Source organism: Anolis sagrei, chromosome 5 (genome assembly GCF_037176765.1).
Source record: "Anolis sagrei isolate rAnoSag1 chromosome 5, rAnoSag1.mat, whole genome shotgun sequence".
NCBI lineage: Eukaryota > Metazoa > Chordata > Lepidosauria > Squamata > Dactyloidae > Anolis > Anolis sagrei.
Genome location: NC_090025.1, coordinates 118,782,749 through 118,793,600, shown reverse-complemented (window position 1 = coordinate 118,793,600; position 10,852 = coordinate 118,782,749). Strand labels below are relative to the sequence as shown.

At 39.0% G+C, this 10,852-nt stretch overlaps 1 protein-coding gene across 8 annotated transcripts in view; it reads right to left on the bottom strand.

Moving 5' to 3' along the window:
* Nucleotides 1–1,151: 1,151 nt before the first annotated feature.
* The window catches only part of TBC1D1 (TBC1 domain family member 1), a 121,216-nt gene continuing 111,515 nt past the window's right edge, over nt 1,152–10,852 (bottom strand). For all 8 annotated transcript variants that reach the window (XM_067469019.1, XM_067469023.1, XM_067469020.1 and 5 more), the window contains 2 exons: nt 8,120–8,290; nt 1,152–3,925 (listed from right to left, as the gene is read on the bottom strand). In XM_067469019.1, the coding sequence (XP_067325120.1) occupies nt 3,722–3,925; nt 8,120–8,290 (375 nt within the window). In that variant the 3' untranslated portion in view covers nt 1,152–3,721. The remainder of the gene's footprint in view (nt 3,926–8,119; nt 8,291–10,852) is intronic.

Here is a 10,852-nt window from a genome sequence, read left to right as displayed (position 1 = left end):
CTTAAATATTGATAATAATAGTCCATAAATACCTTATGTTGGGAATCAACTCTTGTCTTTTTTTTTCAAATACAGTGATACATTTTCTTAAGAGTTTAATTCATTCCTCGACCAAGCTCTTAACTAAAATGCTCTTGTCTCAAAGCAACTTTCTCAATTATTAATAACACATAACACATATTGTATAAATGCACATTCAAATGGAACAATAAAAAAGAAAGATCAACTTTAAAATTATAGCAGCACAAAGTTGTGGCACAATGACAGAATCACAAAGCAAAGAGGCAGAAGCATCCTTTTCTTCAAACTACTCATTCCAGCCTCCCTCCCTCTCTTGCTCTCTGTCCCTCTCTCCCTCCATGAAGCCAAACATACCAGGAATAAAAACAATGCAAAACCAACTAACCTAAAGTTCCTCAAAGTGGACAAGAGCCAAATATTAGAAGGCTGATAGCTATACTACAGCCAGCTTAACTGCAATGTAGTAACAAGCCATCGACTGAGCAGGCTTCTCATTCTAAAATGACAGCGAAAACCTGTCATAACTAAACCACTGGAATTCAATCCAAGTAGAGTCAGACTTGGAGAAGCTGCTGATTCCAGAGAAGAGCTCCCATCAAGAGACTGAGCAGCTAAGGGAAGTTAACAACTGACGAAGATCTTCAGCATGATGGGCTCCCACTTCAGTCAGTACTAACGGACATTGTGGAGATGCCCTGTCATTCACAACATGACAAGAAAAATAGAAGAACCAAAACCACCGATGTCTCTTGCAGAAGATGAAATGGTAAATGCTGGGGAATTAGCCATTCAGTGTGTCCCGTCAAGCCTCTATAAATATCCCAGTGCTGAAGGGAGTTCTTCATCCATGCAGCTGTTCAATTAACTCGATTATTTTGTGCTAACTTTTGATTACTGGAAATTAAATTTTTATATACCATGTTTTTCAGTTCTAAGACATCATTGCTTGTAACACACACACAAATTCCATTACCACCACCATCACCAGAAAAAAAATTGATTATATAGAAATACATTTCATAGAATATCTTTTAGAATTTCTTCTGCATACACAACAACTTTTTGTCTCAATATGGCTTTGTAGTGCAGTCTTATTGACAGAATGTGAATATGCAATAAGAGACCAAAACGAACAAAATACTTTTTATGTATTAACCATAATACAGTCAAAACTCCCTAACTGTCACTGAGTTAGCATCAGTATAATGAAGTAACAGTGGGGAAACACTTGCAAAATGTGCCATTTTATTCTAAAATGGAATAGCAAGAATAGAATGGAGCCATCATGATCCAACTTGGTGGGTTCTGTGATGTTGTTGCCAGATATGCAAAAAAAAAAAAAAAATGGGGAAAGGGGTGATTCTAAGACACAGCCTGTTTACAGAGAGTTTTATATGGGGAAAGTGTGTCTTAGAAATATAGCATTACCTTTAAGCCAGATATATAGAGCAGTTTCTTAAACTGTGCTCCTCCAGCTCTTTTGGACTTCAGCTCCTAGAAATTCAAGCCAGCTTACAAGCTGTTATGATTTGTTGGAGCTGAAGTTCAAAACATCTGGAGGAGCACTGTTTGAGAAACTCTGATATAGAGGATTGTGCTATAAGTATGTCTTTCATTTAACTAGCCAAACAGATTTATGTTCTGGACAGACTCCGGTGTGGCCATGATGGCGGCCACATACACTGGGCTGAATCTACCACAGCACTGTGTTGGTGTCCACATGGTCAGGATGAGAATGCATCAACCTTTGCTGGACCATCATGTTGCTCCCCATGTCACCACTGGTGCCACTCCTAGCCTGCCATAAAGCTCTCTGCAAGCATCTGCTTGTTGTATCTGTAATGTTTTAATGGGGTGCCTGAGCAACCAGATAGGCGGTTCTTCTTCTTGTTTATTTATTTAGCAATTTTGTATCCCGGTCTTCTCCCCTCTATCGGGGGACTCGGGCCAGTTTCCAACAATAAAATCACAAGTGTGGGCAAGTGTGGGCAACTTGCCCACACTTGTTGGTAGTGTGGGCAACCTATTATGACAGCATAGATGTGACTGTGAGGAACAGTTGTTTGCTGAAACTCTGTGACCAGGTAGGAGTGGGGAGGGCAGTGTCAATTTGGAAAGTGCATCAGGCTGAATAGGATCCGACCGAACTGACTAGACTGCTATGAAAGTCTCAGGATACTTGAGAATTTCCAGCAAGCTCCGGAAAGTCCTCTGATTTTGCCTGTAGTAGAAAAACCCATAATACTAACTGGTAGTCAGTATACATCATGGCGACAGCCAAATTTAAATTGAGTCCAGTTTTTTGCCTGTGTAGACTCACCCTTGGTGGAAGAACCTGTAATACTATTTCATACAGTCTGCATCCTATGTAATTCTGCGTTCAGCTGCAGTCCTACATATTATCTCTAAGCAAGGCATAGAAAGGATTGTGCTACAAGTGTGTTTTTCATTTTAACAGCCAAACATATCTCTACAATTTCAAAAGGTAAGGTTGGCAGTTTGAATCCAGGGAGTGAGGTGACCTTCCATTGAGAGCCCCAGCTTCTGCCAATCTAGCAGTTCAAAAACGTGCAGATGCAAGTAGATCAATAGGTACCACTTCAATGGGAAGGTAATGGTGCTCCATTCAGTCATGCTGGCCACATGAACTTGGAGGTGTCTACGGACAACATCGGCTCTTTGGCTTAGAAACGGAGATGAGCACCACCTCCCAGAAGACTAGACTAGACTTCTTGTCAAGGGGAAACCTTTACCTTTACTAATATATGAAAAGATTGCAATCAGGGTGATTTCTGTCCAATTATTTCTTAACATTAAAAGGAATAGTTATTATTACATTTCCACTTGGAAGCCAAATGCTTACAAATACACAATGATTTAAAAAAATAAATAAAATAACATTTTAAGGCATGCCACATCATAATGACGTGAGAGTATCAGACCTTGCCAGTATACATTAGAGAGGGGGAGAAAAGTAGTGATGATCGAAGCTTGATCCATTAACCTGTAATGCCAAGATGTTAAATGCCAACCAAAACCCCCTCAATTAAAATATAACATTTCTAACAACAGAAGGCAACCCCAAAAGTTATATAATGAAATTTGGCTTGCTGGAGTTCACTCTGTCAATATATTCGGGCAATAGGACATTTTAAAAAACTCAGTATGAATATAAGCGGGACACAATTCCACTTCAGGCAAAGAGCAAGAAAAATATCATAAAAATAAAAATTCAAATTGCAAATGAATATTTTGTAGCCTGTTAAACAGGTGTAAGAAATCAGTCCAGGAGCTCCAGTGCTGTAATTCTTTAGCAACTTTGCATTATGTGATAATTTAAGAGGAGTGTTTTGAATGTTCATTGTATAAGCAACATGAAGCCCTTTGGTAGAGAAGAACGTAACAGAGGAGTCTAAAACCAAAAGTGTTTAAAATGGACTGGCAATGTATAAAGAAGAAAGGCAGCAAAATGTTTTTTTTCCCGCTCATTATATTGCATATATATAGATCCATAAAAAATGATTTTTAGAACAAACAGGCATTTCCTCTGCTAGAGACATGCTTATCTTTTGTGCAAAGTCTTTGTTTCATTCAACCAGAGTTAAGGCATGAACAATGTGAATGTTTCCAATAATGATTTCAGATGATTCTTCCCTTTTGGTCACTGTTGACCTTTCTACCTCCACAGTATTTTTCACTGTCAGTTGGAAGCATCTAAATGCTCTTGTCGGGTAAGAAGAGATTTCCCGCTGGGAACCGGTGAGCCCATCTGCAGCTCCGTCACGGTCTCTAGCAGTGTTTTCCTTTCCAGTTCCAGAGTGAGGATTGTCTGCTTCTGCTTGCTTTCATTATTCAGCAATATCTCGATCATAGCCTCTAGGTTTTGGATCTTGTCATTTGCCACCTTAGTGAACAAAACAGGAAATGCAAGGACAGTGTTTGTGAAGGAGGAAGGAACATATGCACTGCCCACTCAGCATATTTTCATACTTCAAACTAAACGGAACACATTGAGTAACTGAGTGCTGAAATAAGACCTTTGATCTCATTCATCAATTAACATGTATACAGTCAGTTTGGGAATTCTATCTTGCATGCATAAAAACCCCAAATGAACACTGGGGAACTACAGAAGCTGCAAGCACCCCCCATCCATGCGCAATTCTATGACATAGGAAATAATTGAGCCAAAATCTCTCCGCCCCTGGCACCAATTGCTCAAGTTCAAACAAACTACATTCAATATTAAATCTGATTTTCTTTCTAACATATTCTTCCATCCCTCTCAAATCTTGTTTATTTAACATCTAAAACTGTGTTTCTCAACCTGGGGGGTCTGGACCTATGGAGGGGGGGTCATAAGGAGGTTTCAGAGGGGTCACCAAAGACCATAACAAAAAAAAAATCTTTCTGATGGTCTTAGGAATCCCTTTGGCAGAGAAGGCTGAAGATTTTTCCGCCTGTCCTTCTCTTCCTTCTTGGAAATAGGTGGTGAATCCTCCCACCAAAAGCCCTCCTCCACTGTGATTGGGCAGCCTCTCAAGGGGAAGGCTGTTTCTGAGACTCCAAGCAGGGAGGGGAGAACAGGCGTGCTCTATCCATGGCAGTGTGGTGCGCATGTGCAGGCGAGGGAGATTGTCCAAGACTGGAGGGAGGCTTGTGCCTGCGAGTCCCTTCAAGGCATGGGGGTTCTGTGTGGGAAGTTTGGCCCAATTCTATCATTGGTGGGGTTCAGAATGCTCTTTGATTGTAGGCGAACTATAAATTACAGCAACTACAACTAGCAAATGTCAAGGTCTATTTTCCCCAAACTCCACCAGTGTCCACCGGCGACTTGGAAGGCGCTGAACAGACTACGCTCTGGCACCACAAGATGCAGGGCCAATCTTAAGAAATGGGGCTACAAAGTTGAATCCACAACATGCGAGTGTGGAGAAGAGCAAACCACTGACCACTTGCTGCAATGCAACCTGAGCCCTGCCACATGCACGATGGAGGACCTTCTTGCGGCAACACCAGAGGCACTCCAAGTGGCCAGATACTGGTCAAAGGACATTTAATCAGCTACCAAGTTTGCAAAAATTGTGGGTTTTTTTATCTGTTTGTTTTGTTCTGTTAGAAATGTAATACAATGTTCTGGTTGCGGATGACACGATAAATAAAATACCAGTGTTCACATTTGGGCATATTGAGTATTCATGCCAAGTTTGATCCAGATCTATCATTGTTTGGGTCCACAGTGCTCTCTGGATGTAGGTGAACTACAACTCCAAAACTCAAGGTCAATACCCACCAAACCCTTCCAGTATTTTCTATAGTTCATAGGAGTTCTGTGTGCTAAGTCTGGCTCAATTCCATCATTGATGGAGTTCAGAATGCTATTTGATTGTAGGTGAACTATAAATCCCAGCAACTACAACTCCCAAATATCAAAATCAATCCCATCCCGAAACCCCACCACTATTCAGATTTATGCATATTGGGTATTTGTGCCAAATTTGGTCCAGTGAATGAAAATTCACCCTGCATATCAGATATTTACATTATGATTCATAACAGAAGCAAAATTACCATTATGAAGTAGCAATGAAAATAATTTTATGGTTGGGGATCACCATAACATGAGGAGCTGTATTAAGGGGTCATGGCATTAGGAAGGTTGAGAACCACTGATTTAAAACAACTTGCACCTTTATAACATAGTAGAGTATAAAATCACAAAAACAAATAAATCTATGCCAGGTTGAGTAACAGGCATTTACGTTATTAGCCAAGACATTTTAATTAAGTAGCGTTATTCACCCAGAACTACATTAAGTATGAACTGTGAGATAAGGACATATGAATCATAACTCAGACGAAACATTATGTCTGAAAGAAACTGAGAAATTTGTTTTCTTGCCTAACATTCCTTACAAGCTTTCACTTTAGAACATTAACCTGCATGATGTGGGGTTTTCCCTATTTTTTTTCAGTGTTCAGTTATGATCTCAAGGTAGAATACATCCAAAATAGGAAATAACTGACACATAACTGCTTTGCATATACTTTGAGCAGCAATTTGCATGTACTTTGAGCAGTGATTTCAGAGACGACTGATGTCATAACATAAAACTGTTGACTAAGGGGCTTATAAAAATATTCCCTTAACCTTGGCTTCCTTCTACACGTGCTCTGGGCTGGTCAAACACCCATGGGCTCCATTTTTGTTTTAAGTCTTTAAAATGTTTTTGAAATTGCATACAGTTTACTGATTTATTTTGGTTCAAGGTTGTGTTTTTGATCATTATGCCCCTCTAGTTAACCTTTCCCCTTGTCGTGCGGAAGACAAAACCTTCCTCATCACTACACAGAGAGAAAACAGCCTTCTCAGAACACCTTGAGTTTCAAGGACTCAACTTATATGTCCTATTGATCTTTACATGTATTGAAGTAATTTTAGGTTAATTCAAAAACAACACCACAGAAAACTCTGTGATAGGGTCACCTTAGGGTGGCCGTAATTCGAAAATGATCTGACGGCACACAGCAACAATACCAGCACTACTACAGTTGTGACTCTGGATCAGAGTGTCAAAGATTGCATTTACACGGAGACAGTTTTACACCACTGTCATGAGTCAATGCATTGGAATTCCAGTTTTACATGGCCTTTAGTCTTTTCTGTAATGGAGTGCTGGTGTCTCATCAAACAACAACTCCCATGATTCCATAGCACTGAGGCCGAATAGTTAAAGTGGGTGTTAAGCTGTATTAATTCTACGGTATTAGTGCACCCTGAGGATATAACAGCCTGGGAATGCTGTGTCATTTTGAAAAACAGCCCCATGTTTCAGGAAGTGAAACGTTCCAATAAAGCCTCATTGCTGATAATTAATTCTTCAGTAATTGTTTAATTGAATTCTCCTACTATTTTTTTAAATAAATAAACAGCAAAGCAATTGCCACTTCCTGGTGCTTTTAGGTTTTATACTTGGGTGATAACAATTACACTCTGCTGACATTGATTTCAGATTTTGAGACTCTGTCTCCAGTGGTTTTCCCAATTAATGGGAGAAGGCTGAGAATTTGAAACAGTAAATCACAGAATTCTACAGGAGGCAGCCACAGAATTTAAATTGATATAGGAAATCTTTAATAGTATAGTGTGATTCGAAGCAGAATACATGGTTTTAGCACAGCAGGTTAACTGCCCACTGCAGTAAAATGTTGCCAACCAAAAGGTTGACAGTTCGAAGCCCGGTTTGGGGTGAGCTCCTGGCTTTCAGTCCAGCTTCTGCCTACCTAGCAGATTGAAATCAGCAATTGTGAGCAGATAAATAGGTACTGCTTTAAAGCGGGGAGGTATTTAAGGCACCCATAATGAAATGCCAAAAAAAATGCCAGTGATTAGATCAAGGAGGAAGATTACAAACAAAGCTCTTCGGCAGGGAAAATGAAGTGACAGGAGCCCCTGGTGGCCGGAACTGAGCACAGCCTCCAAGATGCTGAAGATGGGTAGGCCTGTATACCTCCATCTATGTACAATTGTCTGTCTTGTCATTGTATAACAGAATTGAATATTTGCCATATATATGTTCTGCTCTGAGTCCCCTTCAGAGTGAGAAGGTCAGAATATAAATACTGTAAATAAATAAATAAATAAATAATGCACAAGATCCCATTTGATCTTGGAAGCTAAGCAGGCTCAGCTGTGGACAATACTTGGATTGGAGACTGCTCTTCTATACCAGATGCTGTCAGCTATATTTCAAAGAAAGGAGCTGGCAAAACCACCTCTTAAGTATTCCTTGCCTTAATAAAACTTATGACATTCATGGGGTCATCACAAGTCAGTAGGCAACTTGATGACACATACACACACACTTAGTGCTTCTTCAGGAGATAATCCAGCATGATAAACCTTTAATTATTCAAAGTATTTATTAAGAGTTCTGTTTTTAACATAATAACAAATCCAATGGCTATTTTGTTTTTCACTAATTTTTCAAACATAGAAATGTGTCACATCCCATTGAAAGTAAATGTGTCTGAGCAGACAGCACCTGCCTGCTTGCTAATCACATTTAATATACATTCAACAATGTGCAACTGTTACCTGTAAGTCTTCAAGGAGGCGAATATTTTGTTGACGTAAACTGTTGTTTCCTTTTTCTAACTTATCAATCCTCTGATTGTCACTGAGAGAAGAATCTATCAGTTCATCCTGAAGTACATGATATTCAACTTCATAAGCCTGAAGTTGTTTAGAGATATCCATCTCAAATACCTAGTATGTATGTAAAAGAAGGCAGTTTTGTTACAAAAAAAAAAACCAGACATACAGAAAACCATTTTACATTTCTCTTGTCCTAAGTTGGCTCATGAGTATGAATCTAATTCTAGTAGGCCCACTGGATCAATAGAACTTACTCATCGTTCAGTAACTGATTCACTGAGCCTGTTTTAATTCTGATTGGCCACTGGATCTAGGTATTCTCCATAAGATACCAAAGCCAGCCTGGCATCATGGTTTGAGCACTTGACTATGATTTTTAAGATCAGGATTTGAATCTCTGTTCAGCCATGGAAACCCACTGGGTGACTTTGGGCAAATCAAATTTGCTCAGCCTCAAAGGAAGGCAAAAGTTAATCTTCTCTGAACAAATCCTATGTTACGTTTTTGTTAGTATCACCATAAATTGGAAACTTCTTTTTTTTTTACTTGCATCTTTTGAATTTTATTTTCTCCAAAATATAAAGTCTATTAAATATGATTAATTTTGATTTGATAAAGATCGGCAAGGGACTATTGCAATGGCAATTTTGTTACTACAGGTAATATAGGGAGAAAATTGTAGACTTTTTTTACAATGGCCTTAAGGCCCATCTACACTGCCATTTCTGATCCCAGACAACTGAATTATATAATAATAATAATAATAATAATAATAATAATAATAGTAACAACAACAACTATATTTTGGTATCCCACCTCCATCTCCCCAAAGGGACTCAAGGCAGCTTACATATGTCACAACATGCCGAGACAAAGCATAAAATAAACACACACTACAATACAATAAAGTAAAACTATAGCATATAAAAACAACATTTTAAAACTCAGAACAACACCCAATGACCCATGGTGACAATTACTGTAAGATGTGATCAAACTGTAAACAAGGCAAGGCCATGGGATGAAAGTGCAGAGCTGTGTCATTAATTATATGGCACTGTAGACTCATATAATTGGGTCCGAAGCAACTAATGTGAGATCAGATACTGTATGTGATATGACAGTGTAGATGCAGCCTCAGAAATTAGGGATGAGAGAGAATGTAAATACTTTACATAGTAGAATATGTAGATGTATTTCAGGATACCTAGGTACTACACTGTCACACCATGATTCTCCTTTAATTACTGTGGCAACATTATATGGAATCCTAGGCGAACTTTGGAATACTAAACCAGAGAGCTTTTGGGCTTCACTAAACGACAAACCTCAGATTTCCTAATGTTGCCATAGTTATTAATTGGAATAAGAGCACTGTGATAATGTAGGTCTGGACATTTGATGGCTAACATCCTAATGGTTTTTGAAAAATGGTTAGAGTAGCGGGAATAATCAGAAATGTCCATGTTACACTGAATCACAGAGGATAACAAGCTGTGCCTTCTATATAGTAAGACATACTGCTGTTACACTGATCTTCTACCTTACCTAAATGATAGAACTAAAGTTCTACATTTCAGGTAGGTTGTATATGTCAGGAGTGAGGAGCCTGTGAACTTCCAGATGCACAACCCATTAGTGTTGGCCATGTTTTCTTGGGCTGGTGGGACCTTTTAGTAAAATGGCATCTAGTGAGCCACAGCTTTCTCACTCTACTTATAAAAGGGGAATACTGAAGGAGAAAAAGAAAAGGGGAACATTGAATGGCAAATTCACAAAAAACAGTGAAGTAAAAACACTCCAATTTTTGTCTCAATCTTCATGAGAAATCTGCTGGGTAGGTGTATAAAAAAGGAGACTTTTTACCAACAGTATTGGGGAAATTGTTTTGCATAAAATGTATTTTGCATGCACATTTCCCCCTCAAAATGTAATTTTGCAAAACAAAACTCCCCTTAAACAAAAAATAATGATTGAAAAAGATATCCCAAATGTCTCATAAGCCTGCCGAGCTGAATGGGTATTTCACTCTTGCACATGAGAACAAAACAAGCAAAAATGTACATCCTACCAGAAAGCTTGAGGCAAGGACTTTTAACCTCAGAAGGATGAAAAAAAATTAAAAGATGAGATGGAATCCAAATACAACTTGTAAATAGATTTTGGAGAAGTTACATGCCTTCAAGGCAACTCCAACTTATGGTGACCATATCATTGAGTTTTCTTGGCACCATAGGTTTTCCACTGGCATCCTCTAAGGGCCTTTCCAGACGGGCCCTATATCCCAGGATCTGATCCCAGGTTTTCTGCTTTAAAGTGGATGATATGAGTCGACACTGCCAGATAATCTGGGATAAACAGAAAACCTGGGATCAGATCCTGGGATAGAGGGCTTGTCTGGAAGGGCCCTGAGGCTGACACTATGACTTGTACAAGGCCATGCAACAGGCTTTCATGGCTAAAAGGGGATTTGAACCTTAGTTATAAAGAGTAGTAATCCAATACTCAAACCACTTTGTTATGCTGGATCTTGGAAAGTTGAGGCCAAAATGATGGGAAGAGTTAATTCTGCATGCTGATGTGTGCTAATGATCCCATTATATATGTATTATATCTTTCTGGCTGCAGTGTCTGCAATGTATTTACCATTACTTTTCATCTTCCATAAATATT